Here is an 18,472-nt window from a genome sequence, read left to right on the forward strand (position 1 = left end):
TAAGTGTGCTGGGTTTTTTCTTTTATTTTTTAATGCATTTTAAAATAATGTAGGTTTTTAAAAATGTGCAGCTGCTGTTTTTTTATTCAAAACAATATGTGTAACACTATGATGTGCCATGGAAAAATCATTTTTAAAAAACCCTGAAAGAACAAAAGTTTTTTTTAGGGTATTTTCCTGATCAAAACTATAATTGTTTCTGCATGACACCCTTAATCACAATAGCCAACTACACTTCATTCTAAATAGTTTTATTTCCTTTATTGTATGTGATTACTCAAGTCCAAAAACTGAGTTAATTGGATAAACTCAGCTCCACAATTTACTAAATATACAGTTACAGGAATTCATGTATAGGTATGCTGTCTCTTAGGGTTTATTGAACATAGGAGAATAATATGAGAGGGATTTGATGTAAAATAAGCTCTTTTAATAAATTCAAAATCAACGCAGCAGACAAGACATGGGAGTGAACATAATACACACTTTAACAATATTTTTTTTCTTTTAGCCATCAATACTGCAGCAAGTGTGTCAGTAATAATAGCAAGACAGGCATAGGATTTTCCAGCCAGGTTAATTTTACTTTTTTATGGTTTTGATGTTGTATTAATTTTATCTGTATTAGAAACTTATGAAGGCTGTGCAACATTTTGAGGTGATATAGAGTATGTAAAGGCATGAATACAGTAGAACCTCTGGTCACAACCATAATTCGTTCCATAACATTGGTCGCAAACTGATTGGTCATGAATCAAACCTAATTTTGGAAATTTGGCGCTTACAAAAAATGGTGCAGAAGGGGAAATCAGCAACGGGGTGGGGTGGGGGTGGGGGGCGAGAATGTGAATATTTTGGTCAGAAGCGTTCGTGACCAGAGGTTCTACTGTATAACATCTTAAGACTTAAGATTCACTTAAGATATAACATCTTCACTTAAGATTCACTTAAGAACTGTGGCAAGAAAGATGGTATAGTGACCAAAGTTACAATGGCATTGAAAAAAGTGACTGATGACCATTTTTCACACTTAGCGACCATTGCAGCATCCTCATGGTCATGCGATCAAAATTTTGATGTTTGGCAACAGATTTGTATTTATGATGGTTTCAGTGTCCTGGGGTCATATAATCACCACAAAGTCAAATGGGGAAATCAGATTCACTTATGCTACTAACTTATCAGCTGCAGTTATTCACTTAAGAACTGTGGCAAGAAAGGTGGTATAATGGGCTTAGTGACCAAAGTTACAATGGCCTTGAAACAAAGTGACTGATGACCATTTTTCACACTTAGCGACATTTTCACACTTAGTGACCGTTGCAGCATCCTCATGGTCACGTGATGAAAATTTGGAAGTTTGGCAACAGTTACAATTTATATTTGTAAATTGTAGTTATGTTGAAATAAAAAAACATTACAATACTATTTTTGCGTTGTATGCAAAATTTTTGTTGTTCGTATAAAATTTTTAATCAAACCCCCCCCCCCCCCCGGTCAAAGGTGTCCCTCTTTACCAATCTGAAAATCTGGTCACCTTAGGGATGGGGGGAAGAACTCGCTTACCTCGCCATCATCGTGAGGGCCACAGCTTCCCCCAGCCTCCCCCCCCCCCACTCTTTATTGATACGACAGCTGCAAAGTTTATTTCTGACTCGGCCAAGTTTGCCTCAATCAATTCGGAGACCAATCCAAATAGGGAAACAAGGCAAACGGCTCCGCTTCGTTTCCCTGCTCAGCCGCGCCCCCGCGAGCCGGTTTCGGTTTCCTTTTCCTCTGTTTCTCCGACGGCGTTTCCTGCTTTGGGAAAACTTCCTTCGCTTTCGATTCTTGATTCCTCTCGGCTGATTCTGAGGAATCGAGTCGGTCGACAGCGGAAGGTTTCGATTGGGCGGTTTGGCCCCTCCTCGGGAGGGTGTTTTAAGCTGCTTCCCGACGCTGTTAGTTTCAGAACTGCGAGCAGGAGATCTTGCAGTCGGATTTGGATTTTTTGGGGGTTTTTTGGGGTGTGTGTGAAAGAAAAACGGTTTTGTTTTTTGGGGCGGTTGAAAGAAAAACGGAATACGAGGAGAGGGGGAATATTGCAAAGCCAGAAGTTTAAGGAGAAAGAGGAAAAATGACCGAGGCCGAACGAGAGAATTTGCTTCGCTGCCAGGATTATATAGTGAAGATTTTAAATCCTGCTTATATTGAGCTACATGAAAACCTGGCTGTCTGACGGTAAGTAGGAATCGCCCAAGTTTTCTATCAAAGTCGTGTTTTGTTCTGATGTCCCCAACTGGACGCTCTTCAGGAACTGAAGTATTATGAAAAAAACCAGATGCTCTGACCATCGGGCGTGCTGGCTGGCCCGATGAGAATTGTAATGCAACATTGGGAAGGCATTTTATTTACACTTAGGACGAGGGATTTGTTAAGCGACACCCTCCGTGTCATCTAGCCCAGAATACCCGTGGCCACTGTTGACAGGAGTGGCTCTCTTTGGACGTTTTGGAGAATATTCGGTTCAGATTTTTAGAATGGAGAAACAGATACCCAAATTAAAAGCAGATTAATTGAAAAATGCCTCCCCCCGGTGAATTATGTTATGACCAGGCGTGTCAATTAATTGGTTGACTTAAGAATCAAATCACTTGCAGTTACATGGAGATGTTGCCTGCCTACGCAGAAACTTCCCAGTGATGCTTAGAAACAGAATGAATAAATTAAAACGCCAGCTGAAGACATCCTTTTAAGGAACCCTACTGCTTTTCTTTTTAATTCTGTACGTCTTTCTCAAACATGATCGGATGGTAATTAAAGCAACATAATTTAAGAGCACAGATCTACATATTGATTTCATTTGAGGCATTGACTATGACTTTTCAGGAGAGGTTGGTGATGGTTGGACAGAAAGACGATGAAAGGAAAAATGTTTTTGTGTAGCTAAGGTTCAGCAAAGATGTTCTACAGTACACGAACTAATGTTCTACAGCACAGGAACTATTTCGCCCACTGCTTCTTATTCTTGGTTTTGCAGAGAGAAGTCCGACTAAGCGGGCTCGGCCATTCAGAAAGATTGTGTTTGAGCCATCCTTCTTGCACGCGTTTTGCGGCGTATTTGCATACAGTATTTATTACGCATGCTCGGATGCTAATTAAAGCGACATAATTTAAGAGCACAGATCTACATGTTGATTTTACTCGAAGCTATGCCAGCTTCGCAAGCGGCTTGGTTCTGCATCGAGATGGTGTGGCGAGAGAGGAGGGGTGTTCTTCCCAGCAAGAGCTGCTCCTCTTTGTAAGCATTGCGACTCCCCACCCAGCAGGCTCTTTTTTCGGAATTATCTTGATAACCAGGAGGGGGAAGCAGGGCACTATTGGCTGAAAGCAGTTGAGGAGGCGGGGCAAGAATCCTGCCAGCAGATGGCACTAAAACCGTTAAGGCGCGCTCGTGTCCTGCCTGCTTCTGACAGTTTTTCTCCCTCTAAAAATTGCAGAATTTTTCGTCTTCTACTGGAAGAGAAATAAGCAATGGCTGTCTGGAAATCCAAAGTAGATTTCATTATTTGAAATAAAGAAACAGATTGAGACATGTCCTGCATAAAGTCGTGGTCTTTCAGAATGCACAATCTTGATCAAGAGCTCCACAAAGTATCTCATGCAAACTATCTTTAATTTCACCTAATCCATATACTTCTAAATGCATTACCTTTTACTCTTTAAACTTACCTCTGCAGGAGGGTTCCATCATTTCCATCTAACTCTGATGCCCTCGGGTTTCCTTTTGTCACCTTTGCTCTCCAAATATTTATAATCTAATTCTTCTATTCTTTTTATAACCCTTAATTCACTTTTAAATACAATTCACATTCATTCAGAGCCCAAATGGTTAGGTTCAAAGGATTGATGTTTGGAAAAACAATCAAAATTGAAAAATGCTTCAGTTTCACTATAAAGTTTTTCTAATTTAATATAATTAAGTTTAATGACATACCCTTTGTGTCAAAGTACTTATGAGGAGATATCAGTGTTAATTCATTTACTTTACTTTCACTTCCTCTCTCCTCCTCTAACCTTCTCTCTCACTCTCATTCCTTTCAAGTCCCAGTCATTCCCATGCCGCAGACATCATCAGATGATCCAATAGATACTGGTTCCAGTCTCCCATCACAAGAGACCTAATCCCAGTTTCATTTCATGAATGCTCATCCTAGTCTGTGCATCCAAAGATTTTTAGTTTAGTTCAGCTAGTAAACAAGGGTGTACGGACATAGAATTCTTTGATTTTTTTCTTATAATAACAACTCTGTCAAATAGCTAGGCTGAGAGATTTCATTGGCCCAGAGTCAACCTTGACAACTGTATAATATTGCTTATGTTGATGAAGACTTAAAATACTAGAACCAACAAGAATTCAGAATAGATTTATCACTGATTAATTTAATTATATATTTCAGCAATTGGAAGAAAGGGTCGGTAGAGCAATGCCCTTGCCAGGCATGTGATTCAAGTTACCTTAAAAGTTTAGTCTTATATAGAAGATTTATTTATTTATTATTTATTTATTTATTTGTTTTGTCAAGCGTGTCTATAATAAATATAAGTATATACAAGATTATGAATACACAAAATGGATACAAATAAATGGGCTTGTTAGGACAGGGACAGTAGAACGTTGGTGCGCTTATGCATGAAGTGTACTCAGTCATATATTCAAAGTGCTTTGTAGTTGCTGTAAAACCTTATCCAATGATAACAACGAGAGTGTAATTGAGAAGGTGAAGAGATTCTGGTTGGTCAAATATTAGTATTCCATAGGTCTAATGCGGGTCAAACTTGATTTCATTAATGGCTGCATCAGGGTTGTATTTGACCTCGGAGGGCCGGGGATGCGGGCGTGGCTGGGTGGGTGGGTGTGGGCATGGTGGTCATAGCCAGGAGTGTGGGCATGGTGGATGTGAAAGGCGGCTCGTGTCGGGGCCACCCCTGGTGGCCAAGTGCTAAGGCAGAACTTCCACCAGATTCTTCCTCCCTCTCATAATCTCCCTGCCTGCCTGCCTTCTTTCCTTTCCTTCTTTTTCCTTCCTACTTCCTTCTTCTTCCTTCTTCCTTCTCCTTTTTCCTTCCTTGTTCTCTTCCCATCTTTTCTTTTTTTTCCTCTTTCCCTTTCTCCTTTGCTGTCCCTTCTTGCATGCTCAAATGCAAAAGGGGAAACATTTCTCCTTTTGTTTTTAGTTTGTTTTGATAACCCTCTGCCAGTGAAAAGAGGCCCCCCCACGCCTGGCCTCCCTGCACCCCATTTTCACTGGCAGAGGTACCGTGGACCAGTCCTTTGCTGTTCCAGGGCATCCCCGCAGATCAAACCTAAGCACCTCGCGGCAGGATCTGGCCTGCGGGCCTTGAGTTTGAAACCCCTGGTCTAACACAACCAGACTGCAAAACACCAACTGTCCATTATCTAGACATGAGATACAGAAAATGCTTCATGGCTGTTCAGTATTTGAAGTTATGATGGTGCTAAACAAATCTTACTTAATGCCTGGTCTTTGAAGTTATGGGTCACAGCATCCATGTGTTCAAGAGATCAAAATTTAGCACTTGACAACCTACCCACATAAAGCTCAGGATATGCTTCAATGTTACCCACTCACCTATTCCCCTGTCTCTGCTCTTCACTATTCTTGCCATCCCTAGTTGACCTTTGTTATTGACTTCTTCCCACTGCTAAGGAGATGGACAAGGCTAATTGCTACAAGGTAGTGGGAAGACATGCAAATGGGAAACAAGTCAGACATAGGAAGGATTGCGTACAAAAATTGCTTTTCCTCTCCAAAAAGTAGAGAGATTAGAGAGGAAGAGATTACAAAAGAGTAAGCAAACACCCAGTGGGGAATACAGGCTGTTTCCATAGTGTGCTAAAGGCTGCCAATGCCAGCACATTGTTTTTGATATGTATTCCCCTTGTACGCCTTCTTACTCTCTTAAAATCACTTCCTTCCCAATTCTCAACTCTCAAGGGGGATGGGAAAAGAAAAACAACATATTTAGTCCAGGCCAATGAATATTGACTATTGGTAACCACATTATTGAGGGGACAGCATTTTTGCAACTTTCAATGGATGCTGAGGGAGGCAGTCAGTAGGTAAGAACTACTTGTAATGTGTTTTCAATAAGCAAGCAGACACACACACAAATATTTTCTAAATAGCAGTAGAATGAATTGCCTTTGGGTATGTGGCAAACAGAATCATGGGCCCTTGGAAAGGTAAAATGGAAAAGTTACTTTACTGTGAAAGTCTATTGATTGGCTTTGAACCTTAAGGTGAGAAATTTATTGCAACAGTTTTGTCTACAATCTGATTTCATTCTAGAGATTGTGGAGCAAATTCAAGAGCAAAGCAACCGACCAACCAAGGCAGCAGAACTCTTTCTTCAGTCTATTCTACAGCTCAAAGTGGATGGATGGTTCCGTGCTTTTATGGATGCACTGCATGCAGCAGGTAAACTAAAACTCATCTAAAATGCATCTAAAACTCTAATAAGTGGTTCTTTGTAAACAATTGCAATTTCATTGAGTTGGTACCACACAGAATTATTCAAAGAGTTTAGTGTATTTTTTCATTGAAAACACACACACACACGATCCTATTTAATTACAAAGACAGGAAACACATTCTTAGTTGACATGTAAATGTCCTGTTTGAAAGATGGCTTCTTCCAAAAGCCTCTGCAAATGAGCTGATTGATTCCTTCAGCCTCAGATGGGAGTCTGTGATCCAGTAAGTTTGCTGGAAATGAAAGCTGGTATTAGAGCTGGGGTTTTCACTGTGACGGTGAAATTAGTAGGGATAATTTTGGGTGGAGAAGCTGTTGACGTGATTTTGGAGAACATACAGCTATCAGGAAGGAAGAGAACTTCCTTTGCTCAGGGAAAAGCAATCCTTTTCTGTAGCTCCGAGAAGAGGAGAATGTCATAGGGGCAAAAAAGCAAATATTGGTCATGGAGCTTATGAAATACCTCCAATTAGGAACACCAAGCAAGTTGTGTGAAAGGGTTGCTTACTTTTGTGCTCTGCTGTGGGAGAAAATCTCATCATTTCTTCCAGAGATAAAATGCTCAGACAGAGTTGCAAAAAAAGAAACTCAGTGGGCTGCAATGTGTTTTACGTTTGCTTGTATTTGGAGAGCAACATGCTTCCCCTCTGCAGTTGTCTGGATATTTCAGAAAACTGCTTGGTGTATTTCCCCCACAGACTAGTCCTGTCTCATAGAATTCAGACTGCATTCTGGCAAAGCAAAGGCCCACTGTTAGTTTTGCTGTTGAAGATACCTCTCCAGAAATAGAGCCACTAACTTCTTGCAATCCCATGCAAGTGACTAGGATCTCAGGGGTGCTACGAAGCCTAAGGTTGCTAATTTTCCCTACCAATTCCTGCCCAGGCCTTTAATAGTAGCTTTCCCTTTTCTGCACAGGACTTATTTATCATCATGTGGCATACCTAATAAAGCATATACTAGGTTTTTGGTCTTGGTATGTCAAAAATTTCAGAAAATGCCTAACTTGACTCTGTTGGCTACCCTGAAAAAAGAGAAACATTTTTCTATCTCTCCCACTCACATACACACTATTCTGGGCCATTCTTGAATAGTGGCACTCTGTGGGAGCACCAAGGCTGGGGTCTTAGGGCAACTCACTGTGGCCAACTCAACATATCCATCTTGCAGCGAGACTACTTGCCATGGGATAAGAGTTAAACTAATATTGAAGAAATGATGGAATAGAATCACAAAATAAGTAAAGGATGCAAAAGGAAGGACAAGATGAAATGTGAATGACAACAATTGAAATATTTTTATAATTATTTGAAATAATTTGAAATATTTTTATAATTATTGAAATTGAATTGTTGTATTGTCCCGTGGTGAGTTGGCCACGGCGTGTTAGCCATGGTGACTGGGCCACAGCAAATTGTCTCCTGTTAAGGCTGGGCCTGAAGTAAAAGCCCAGGCCTCAACATCAGCCTAGTGTCACCATAAATCTCGGGGAACGAGGCAATTGTCCCCATGGCTCAGCAACCCCAGGATCTGCGGTTCATGCTTACTTTCATGCACAATTTTCTCTGTTGACAGGCCTCTGTGGCCTACACAAGGTTGCTCTGGATTGCAGGGAGCCTTTATTTATTCTGTCCTAATCTTAATTTAAAAAAAAACAAGCTATCCTTCACCCAGCTGTTCTGACCAGACACAACTGTTTTTTCTGTGTTGTGTGTTATTAGTTTATTACTGTGAGCTCAATCCCATTTCTGTGTAACTGACTTTAAATAGCTTAAAGAAGTCAATCAGCACAACCAACAGAATCAGAGCATCATGATAATAAGAAAATATTTACAATGATAAATGTCATCTACCCTCTCTTATACTCAGAAAGTCAATTGTTCCAGTAAGCTATATCCTTCCTTCAGTCCCCAAGTATTTTTTGGGGCGTGGCAGGATGAGGGGAAGATCTTTAAAGCTTTCCGAGTCTCATAAGGGAGCTGGAGTCTCTTACCAATCTTGATTGGTAAGGGCTTCTCAACACATTCACTTTCCACATTTTGGGGCGGGCTGAAGCTAACTTAGAAAGACAGCAGATAAACTACCTGCTGCTCATACTTAACTTTAGTCCATTACCACTTTAATTTGAATTTGTATCTTCTATTTCTGCTTCTTAAGACTATACTGGCCTTCATCAAGCAATTGAAAATTGGGATTTCAAGATAATTGAAAGTTTGGAACCTCACAGGGAACTGTTGAAACGAATTGAACCCACTATGCAGGACATTGACATCGAAGATATTCAATTCTACATGGGAGACTGTCTCCTAATTCAGGAATGGGAAGAAATTCGTCAGGTATTATTTATTTAAACTGCTTGATCAATAACACTCAGCCCATCTGCTCTATGCTGCCTCACTGTTAACAAGAAGCTCACATTATTTTAGCAGACAGCCTTGATTTTCATGTTACACAGGGTACTAATTCAGCATGATCAGAGAGCAAAAATAAAACCTATATCAATTCTTACCAGTTTGATTTCTACAAATATTTGAGAAGATGTTGATGTGGTCCAGGTTACAGGCTGGTATGCAAGGGAATTAAAATGCTTGAAGAAAGAAAAGAATAAATAGTGAATCTTAAATTGGATTTGCTTATTTTATAGTCTTTATTGTTACTCTGGGTGAGAAGATTTGTGAACTTTGCTCTGATCATTGATGTTTTCTTGAGTTTAGTTGCTTGTAGTTGGGTGTGTATCTTCTGATATTATTTTCATAAAATTTTATTGAAAGTTTACAGAGAATATAAGAACTAGCTCAAATTAATAGCAATGGCACTTAGACTTATATACTGCTTCATAGTGTTTTACAACCCCCTCTAAGTGTTTACAGAGTCAGCATGTTGCCCCCAACAATCTGGGTCCTCATTTTATGGACCTTGGAAGGATGGAAGGCTGAGTCAACCTCTAGTCCAGCGGTAGTCAACCTGGTCCCTACTGCACACTAGTGGGCGTTCCAGCTTTCATGGTGGGCGGTAGGGGTTTGCTGTAACTCTGCTTTATAAATTTTATAAAGTTACTTCCCTGCTTTATAAATCACCATTATTGTGGAACCGGTGGGCGGTTAGAAAATTTTTACTGCTAACAGAGATACAAAAGTGCAGTCAGGCTGCAATACTACATTCTAACCACTATGCCACAAAGGCTGTAATAAAGAGTGAAAGCAAGGAAGAAGAAAGTGAAAAGCAAAGGTGCAGAAAGAAAGGATAAAAGGAAATAATAAATAAATTTCCAATTTCCCTTGCAACAAATATAAGTACAATTACAAAATTAACTCCTGCCCTGATTACAAAAGAAGATTCACTTTTCTATTCAGTTTTTTTCCTAATCTTCAAACCCACAAATTATAGCCACAAATTCTGCATTTTTTCTGTTTTATGTAAAAATTACATAAAGAGTGGAAGTGAATCTTTTGAGTTTTGAAATACAATAAATAAGTACTCCCCCACTACCTCCTCTTTCTGATTTGCAGATTAAAACCATGAAAGGCAGAAAAGCAAGTGCAAGCAAACTGGTAGAATGCCTGTGTAGATCAGACAAAGAACATTGGCCTAAAACTTTCCAAATTGCACTGGATAGGGCTGGATGCGACACCCAAAGCAAATACTGGAATTTGAAAAAAGGTATTGTCATATCTTTGTTTTACTTCCCATTCAGTTTCTTTCTTTCTCTTGGAAGACTTCCAGAAAGAGAAAGTTACGAGAGGCAGAGTCACCAATTGGAATGTTAGTGTGCCTGTGTGTAGTGATGGTCATAATCGGGGGATCAAAACCCCTCAATTTTAATTTGTATGTGCCTTAAAATTGGAAAGGCGTCCATTGCCATGCTGTTACAGGTAGTCCTCACTTAAAAAGTCTAATTGGGACCTGCAATTTTGCCACTAAATGGATCAGTCACTGAGTTGGAAATTACATGACTGCAACAGTAATTTCTGCTAGAAATAGACAATAGACTAGTTTACTGTCTTATATACATAGAAGCAATGCATTCATGGTGGAAGACACAGGTGCATTACACAAATAGCTTCCAATATTCTCTTGAAATCCCTTCCTCTTCGATCTCTTTACTATACAAGTGGGGAGGCAGATGGGGGGGGGGTAGAAAAAAAGCAAGCAATTTCTGTAGGCAATCACTCCTTTACCTGACCTTTTCCCATTGCCCGTACAATCACATTGCTTTTGATGTGTAGAAAAGAAAGCAGCTTATTCTTGAAATCCCTTCCTCTCCAATCTCAACTAGTGTCACTTAGTGAAATGGGTGGGGGTAGAAATGCAATGAATATATAAACAAAGAATTATGTAGAAATGTCACTTGAGCAAGATTATTCAAATAGGTCCTTCCACATCGTTTAAGATTGGAGATTTACAGTGTTTCTGCATTGATTAGAACATATTTATATTGCATTCCCAACAATATGCAGAATATGAATTTCTTATACAATCATTGAATTGGTGCTCAATATATACTCCAGTACAACATTTCCTATTCATATTGTCCTTCATTTATATCTGAGGAGTGCTTTTACAATAGACGTGCCAAGCAAAATAGTAATGAAAATGCAAAATTGAATGGACTTCTCTATGTCACATTCAGATGATAATGCAGATGTTGAAATGGAAAATGAAGAGGAAAGCAGCTGTGTTTTTCAAATACAGATTTCTGAAGAAGCAGAATCTGATAATCTTTGTGGGAATTCATGTTCAGCTTCAGGTAAGACAGTTAGAAAACTACCTTGGGTTCAATTCTCTGCATTCTTCTAGGAAACATTTAGTACCTTCTCAAGGAAAGGATCTGTACTACCAAAAGCCATCGGGTCACTTATTTAGGGCAGAGGAGTATGACTAGGTGCCCACGGTGGCGCTTTATATTTCTTGAAAAATTTCAGTGCAGCCTCTTGTGGATGAATATTGTGGCGTTTTCTAGTGTGATCAAATATAGAAATGGTTCATTACCAAAAGAATACTCATTTATTTTAAAATGAATTACATTTACCTTAACGACGTTTGAAGTACCAGCCACAGGCCAGTGAAGGCTCTTGTTCTGAAATAGCTTGAATGCAAATATGGTTGATGAAGCAAAAGCTCTTAAGAAGACTAGTGTACCTAGCACAAATTCTATGTATTTTCACCTCCGCATTTTTCTCTGAGAGGTATCTGTCACAGGCCTATATTAGAAAGCTTACAGGGTATTTTCTTGTTTTGAAAAATGTTACTTTTTGACAATTGAACATGGGGCATAAGCGCAATTTCTGCTCCTTGAATCAGACAAAAAGGCCTTCAGATTTTTATTTAGAATTGCTTCAAGCTTTAATCACCATGTTTAAATCAATTCACTCAGCCTATAAACATGTTCACACATCGTACAAAATGTCACAGGAATGCAAGTTTTCATGTTATGTATGTTATGGTTTGTATGTTATGGTTATTTGCTTTTAATCAGTTTTGTGCCAGTCTAAATTAACAAAAAGAAAAAAGACATATGGAAGGTGAAGAAAACCAAAGTAAATTTGGACACCTACTCTTAATTGCTACCTTTCATAATGGGAAGCTATGATAGAGGAAGGTTCTTCAGAAATTACCAGCTGACACCATCTCTGCAAGAGCAAGTGATCTTATGTTTTTCCTCACAGGGAAATTACTTTCAATGGCCTTGAGGAGGAGACGGTTGTTAAGTAAATTTTGCCCCATTTTATGGGTTTTTTTTCCCCAGCCACAGTTGTTAAGTGAATCACTGCAATTGCTCAATTAGTAACACGGTTGTAAAGTAAATCTGGCTTCCCCACTGATTTTGCTAGTCAGAAGTTGCAAAAGGCGATTCCCACATGACCCCGGGACACTGCAACCGTCATAAATATGAACTGATTACCACGCGTCCAAATTTGGATCATGTGACCATGGGGAGACTGCAACTATCCTAAATGTGCAAAATGGTCGCAAGTGACTTTTTTTCAGTGCTGTTGTAACTTCTAACTGTAAACTGCTTAGAGAAGGCTGTGAAGCACTATGAAGCAGTATGTAAGTGCTATTGCTATAGTAGATACTCCATTTTACATGCCCATGCATATGTTGTATTTGGTATATATTACAATATTTTCAATGTGCTTTTGTTCACTTGTTCTTCTAGCTATCTTCCCGCAGACCAGGTATGTTCTGTGGGACCCAAGGAGCTATCAGAGAGAACTTGCTGAACCTGCTCTTAAAGGCAAACATACCATGATTTGTGCCCCTACTGGTAAGATTATATTTCTCTGAACTACAGTGACCCTTAAGTAAGCTGCTTGCTGATAGGAATAAAAAAGTTATAACTAAAAAGTTATTTTAGACTTTTTTTTTTTTTTAAAAGGAAAGGCTATAAGAAAAAATTCTGAGAAAAAGAAAAGAAAACTCTTACATTTCTTTTTCCCCCCTTCTACTATGATGCAGATTTTTGAATGGTTTGCTAGTGCCATCGTCAAACCTTGATTATCCCTTTTAATGTTGAGTCATCTTTTAAGAAGACGATAATGCAATCTTAGGTGAAAGAAATGAGCATTAAACTTTAGGGTGACCAGATTTTTTTTTATCCCAGTGCTGGACAGTTCTGTGATTATCTACTAAGAGTACATATCAGTGATGGCAAATCTTTTTGGCACTGAGTGCCCAAACTGCAATGCATATCCATGCATGTGCCTGTGCTGGAGTGCTGGAAACCTGAACACCAGCTAGCTTGCACACAAATGTCTGTTTTGGGGGCATTTGGGGATGTTTTGGGGGCATTTTCAGGCCATTTTTAGGCCAATTTTCAGCCTTTTTCAGGCCAAAAACTGCCTGCAAAAGGCCCTAAAACAGCCTGTTTTTTTGTCATTTGCGGGGCTGTTTTCAGGTGCTCTGGGACCCACAAAGACCATCTAAAGGGTGTGCACCAGAAACCAAAAGAGCAGTTGGTGATGGCACGCATGCCCACAGAGGGGGCTCTGCGTGCCATAGGTTCGCCATCACAGGTATATATTATAAATGGAAAAATAGAAGGAAGAAAAAGAAACTTCAATAATAAGTCAATATTTACCTAAATAAATAAACACAATGACCATAGCAGGCAAAAAAGAAATGGGGAATGAGTGGCTTCTGACTTCCTGCTGGCTTCTCCAATGACTTTGCTTGTGGGAAGCTGTTAGGAAGCATCTACCAACTTGTATCTAATGTAAGAAAGAAGAAATTTCTGGCATATTTAATTTGTGTGTGTGTATGTGTGTGTGTAATTTATTTACTTGCTTATTCTACCTCATCTTGTGACTCTGGGCAATATAGAATGTGGAATAAAAATGAAAGATATGAAGAATAGTATAATAATCAATTCGAAAACAATAAAAATATTTGTGTGGAGAAACCCTGAGGCATCAATCAGTGTCGTCAAAAGCTTGTTGGAATAGCCTTCCTGAATGTAAGAGGACAAAGTATCTTCTGATGTTTCAGACACAACATGTTCCATAATATGGGCCCATCTTGTCTAATTCCCACAAGCTGCTCAAGGAGAAGGGTCTTTCAGTAGGCCTTCTCCCAGATGTCTGAACCAGACAGATAAATGTACGTCCGTGACATGGTCTCTGATACAGGTAGTCCTCGACTTACAACAGTTCATTTAATGACTGTTCAAAGTTACATTGGCACTGAAAAAAGTGAATTATGGCCGTTTTTCACAGTTACAACCTTTGCGGCATCCCCATGATCATGTTATCAAAATTCAGTTGCTGTGTTGCAGGGTCATGTGATCCCCTTTTGTGACCTTCTGGCAAGCAAAATCAGTGAGGAAGCCAGATTCACTTAACAACCGGGTTTCTAGCTTATCAACTGCAGTGATTCACTTAAAAACTGAAGCAAGAAAGGTCGTAAAATGGGGCAAAATTCACTTTACAAATGTCTCATCAGCAGAAATTTTTGGCTCAATTGTGTTCGTAAGTTGAGGACTAACTGTATGTCGCTCATGGATCAACTTTCCAATCCCAGTTGTGATCTCCTACATGAGAGGACTATCTGTATGGACTTGCCAGCTTGTAATTCAAATTTTAGGTCATTGCTACCAAATGTGTCCAACCAGCCTTTATTCATTTTTACAGGATCTGGGAAGACTTTTGTGTCTATTATGATATGTGAGCATCATCTCTGCAACAGGCCTGATGGGGAGAAAGGAAAAGTAGTCTTCCTCACTACAAAAGTTCCAGTTTATGAACAACAGAAGAGAGTCTTCCAGAAATACTTCAAAAATGAGTATGATCTTAGTCTGCCTTGGCAGATTTCCTGTTGCTTTCTAGTTCTAAAATAGCTATAGCACTGATATACCACTTCACAGTGCTTCACAACCCTCTCTAAGTGGTTGTACAGAGTCAGCATCTTGCCCCCAACAATTTGGGTCCTCATTTTACCCACCTCGGAAGGATGGAAGGCTGAATCAACCTTGAGCCTGGTGGGATTTGAACTGCCAAATTGCAGGCAGCTGGCAGCCATCAGAAGTAGCTTGCAGTACTGCACTCTAACCACTGTGCCACGCAGGCTCATAATAGCAATAGTGTCTTATTTAGCTATTGATTTCAATTGTTCCTCAACCTTTTCAGCTTTGCAGACCGGTGGGGGAGGGGGAGAGGAAGGTCCTACCCATGCAGTGTGCCTGTATGCACAGCTCCATTTGTGCGAGCGGCAGGCACACTGCCGGCCACTTGTCCAAATGGAATGCATGCATGCAGTTGCCCGCAACTTCCATGGCCCAGTTCAGAAAGGTTCAAGGCTCGGTAGGGGACTGTGGCCTGGTGGTTGGGGACCTCTGGTCTATAGAAAGATGGTCTATCATATCTAAAACGATGAAATTTAGTCCCCTTGCTTACTTTGAAATCAATGTCTGGAATAGCAGTTTGTTTCGTAATATGTAAAATGTGCAGTTGTACATATGATAAGCACCTATGTTGCAATTTTTTTTAAAAAAACTCTCAGATATGACCAATACCTAAGTATTTATGTGTATTTGTCTATATGAGTGTATAGGTCAGTGATGACAAACCTTTTTGGCACCAAGTGCCCAAACTGGAACACATGTGCATGCTTGCTGGTCAGCTAGTCTTCGCGGGTTCTGGAGCACTGAAAAACAGGCCATTTTTTTGGCCGTCTTCCGGCAGTCCGGCGCCCACAAAGATTAGCTGACGTGGAAACCAGAAGAGCAGCTGGCAATGGCACGCGTGCCCACAGAGAGTGCTCTGTGTGCCACCTCTGGAACATGTGCCATAGGTTCGCCATCATGAGTATAGGTAATTGGATGACCTAGATATGTGTGTGTGTGTGTGTGTATTTCCTAATTTTGAAGTTTTAGATTGAAGGCTTAAACATGGTTGATGATGTTCTGAGAAGTATCTGTCTCTTTTCTTGCAGATACGACATTGCAGGCATCTGTGGGGAAGATGGTTCCTCGAATCCTGCAGACATGGTTATTAAGCAGAATGATATTATTGTCATGACGCCCCAGACTCTTTTGAACGCTCTGAATAATGGGACCAATTCCTTCTCTTTTAATTTTCACATTGATGATATTCGATGAGTGCCACAACACTACGGGGAATAACCCATATAATATGTTAATGTTTAAGTATTTGGACCTTAAACTGAAGCAAGGTGCATGCTCATTGCCTCAGGTAAGATAATACTGGGAATGTTCTCATGTTGGTAAAAGTAATATGTCATTGTTAGTAAGTTGTGTATCTCAGGGGTGAAATGCTACTGGTTTGGACCGGTTCAGGTGAACTGGTATTTCCGATGATCAGCTCAACGATGATCAGCTGTGATGCATGATTTATATTAGCTAGAAAAGTAACAAAAATGTACATCTTCTAAAACTTCTAAATACCATGATGGAGTATTTTCCTGTAAAGAATCTAAGATATTAGTTTAAATTGTCATTATTTTATAGGAGACGTGATGGCTCAGAGGCTAAAACGCTGAGCTTGTCGATCAGAAAGTTTAGCAGTTCAAATCCCCAGCACTGCATAACGGACTGAGCTCCCGTTCCTTGTCCCAGTTTCTGTCAACCTAGCAGTTCTAAAGCATGCAAAAATTTAAGTACAAAAATAGGAACCACTTTGGTGGGAAGGTAAAAGCGTTCCGTGCGCCTTTGGTGTTTAATCATGCCGGCGAAATGACCATGGAGACGTCTTTGGACAGCCCTGGCTCTTTGTCTTAGAAACGGAGATTAGTCCTCCTAGCGTTGGGAATGACTAGCACATATGTGCAAAGGGAACCATTACCTTTACCAGTATTTCTTTGAGTAAGAGGTTATTTCTCTTCTGATTTCAATTGATCTCTGCCAGAAAACACTATACTGTAAGTAGCAAATTAAAATAGTGAAAATAGGAAATAATGAAATAACTGCCTCTTTTTTTCCTTCTTGTTCTTTCTTTTCATGTTTTACTGCCGTAATTGATGTGTAGTACTTCTGCTTTAAAGTGAATGTGAATGTATTTTAATTATTCAGATTGTAGGATTGACCGCTTCTCCTGGCATTGGCAGTGCAAAAAGCGTAGGTGAGGCCATAGACTACATCTGCAAGATTTGTGCTTCACTGAATATTGAAGTGATCTCAACCGTCAGAAAGAACATAAAGGACCTAGATGAAATTGTTCATAAACCTGAAAAAAGTGAGCCTGCATTCTAATTCTGTCCTTTGAAATACAAGTAGTCATTTTTTAAAAAAAAGAATACATGTAGTTATTCAGTTTAATGACCATACTTGGGACTGGAATCTAGTTGTTAAGCAAAAGGGTCATTAAGTGAGACAACCACATGGATGCTTCAGTGAGGGACTCTAATCGCAGCACTGCTGGTTGCAGTCAGTAAGTGATATCAGGTCATTAAGCAGAAGGATTCTCAGGTTAAGGTTATTTGATGGAGAGGAACCCTTCAGGGTGCAGAAACAGAGCTAAAATCCTAAAGATTTTAAAACCCTGATGCTTTTAGCTCCTTTTCTGGAGCCCAACAGAAAGGAGGAGAAATTCATTGCAGGCTGGAAATCTCCTCTTTGTGGGGACAGAGCTGAGATTATCCCGCGGCAGGCAGGCAGCTCCCAGAGATGAGAGGAAGTACCCTCATCTTGCAATCTTCCCTGCAACTTCCCCACTGACTTTCTGGGGAAGCCAGCAGAGAAGATTGCAAATGGCAATCCTGTGATTGCAAGGCACTTAACTGGTTGTAAGTGTGAACAATTTGCCAGGCACCCAAGTCAAGATCATATGACTCTGGAAGAGGCAAACAAATTTATAAGGGCTGGGGGGTGTTTATTGGTCATAAAGGACCCTTTCAAGGTCATCATAACTTTGAACAACCTGTTCTAAATATCTGTGTTCCTAGATTTTATAATACAACTATTTTAAAAAATCAAGATATAATGTAAATACAGATAGTCCTCGAGTTACAACAGTTCATTTAGGACCAAAGTTACAACAGCACTGAAAAAAGTGATGACTACTTATCACACTTATGACTGTTGCCTCCCTATGGTGATGTGATTTATATTTCACATTTATGATGGTTGCAGTGTCCCGGGGTCATCTGATCAGCTTTTGCAACCTTCTGACAAGCAAAGTCGGGATGCTCTGTGCACAGTCACTCATGCCCTCGTCCTTTCTCGCCTGGACTACTGTAACACTCTCTACATGGGGCTGCCCTTGAAGAGCACCTGGAGGCTTCAGCTGGTCCAGAATGCAGCTGCACGGGTTGTTATGGGGGCACCTAGGTGCTCCCATGTTGCGCCCTTTTTAGGCGGCCTGCACTGGTTGCCGGTTGTCTTCTGGGTGCGATTCAAGGTATTAATTATGACCTTTTAAAGCGCTCCATGGCTTAGGTCCAGGATACCTGCGAGACCACCTACTGCCACCGGTAGCTTCCC

At 40.1% G+C, this 18,472-nt stretch overlaps 1 protein-coding gene across 1 annotated transcript in view; it reads left to right on the forward strand.

Annotated features, from left to right (window-relative positions):
* The first annotated feature begins 1,787 nt into the window (after positions 1–1,787).
* The window catches only part of DDX58 (DExD/H-box helicase 58), a 35,242-nt gene continuing 18,557 nt past the window's right edge, over positions 1,788–18,472 (forward strand). Inside the window, 11 exon segments of the mRNA XM_032213177.1 lie at positions 1,788–2,187; positions 2,189–2,220; positions 6,354–6,482; positions 8,695–8,873; positions 10,047–10,197; positions 11,168–11,284; positions 12,698–12,805; positions 14,667–14,817; positions 15,967–16,090; positions 16,092–16,226; positions 17,063–17,225. Of these exon segments, the coding sequence (XP_032069068.1) occupies positions 2,117–2,187; positions 2,189–2,220; positions 6,354–6,482; positions 8,695–8,873; positions 10,047–10,197; positions 11,168–11,284; positions 12,698–12,805; positions 14,667–14,817; positions 15,967–16,090; positions 16,092–16,226; positions 17,063–17,225 (1,360 nt within the window). The 5' untranslated portion in view covers positions 1,788–2,116.

This window comes from Thamnophis elegans, chromosome 3, assembly GCF_009769535.1.
Source record: "Thamnophis elegans isolate rThaEle1 chromosome 3, rThaEle1.pri, whole genome shotgun sequence".
Lineage (NCBI taxonomy): Eukaryota > Metazoa > Chordata > Lepidosauria > Squamata > Colubridae > Thamnophis > Thamnophis elegans.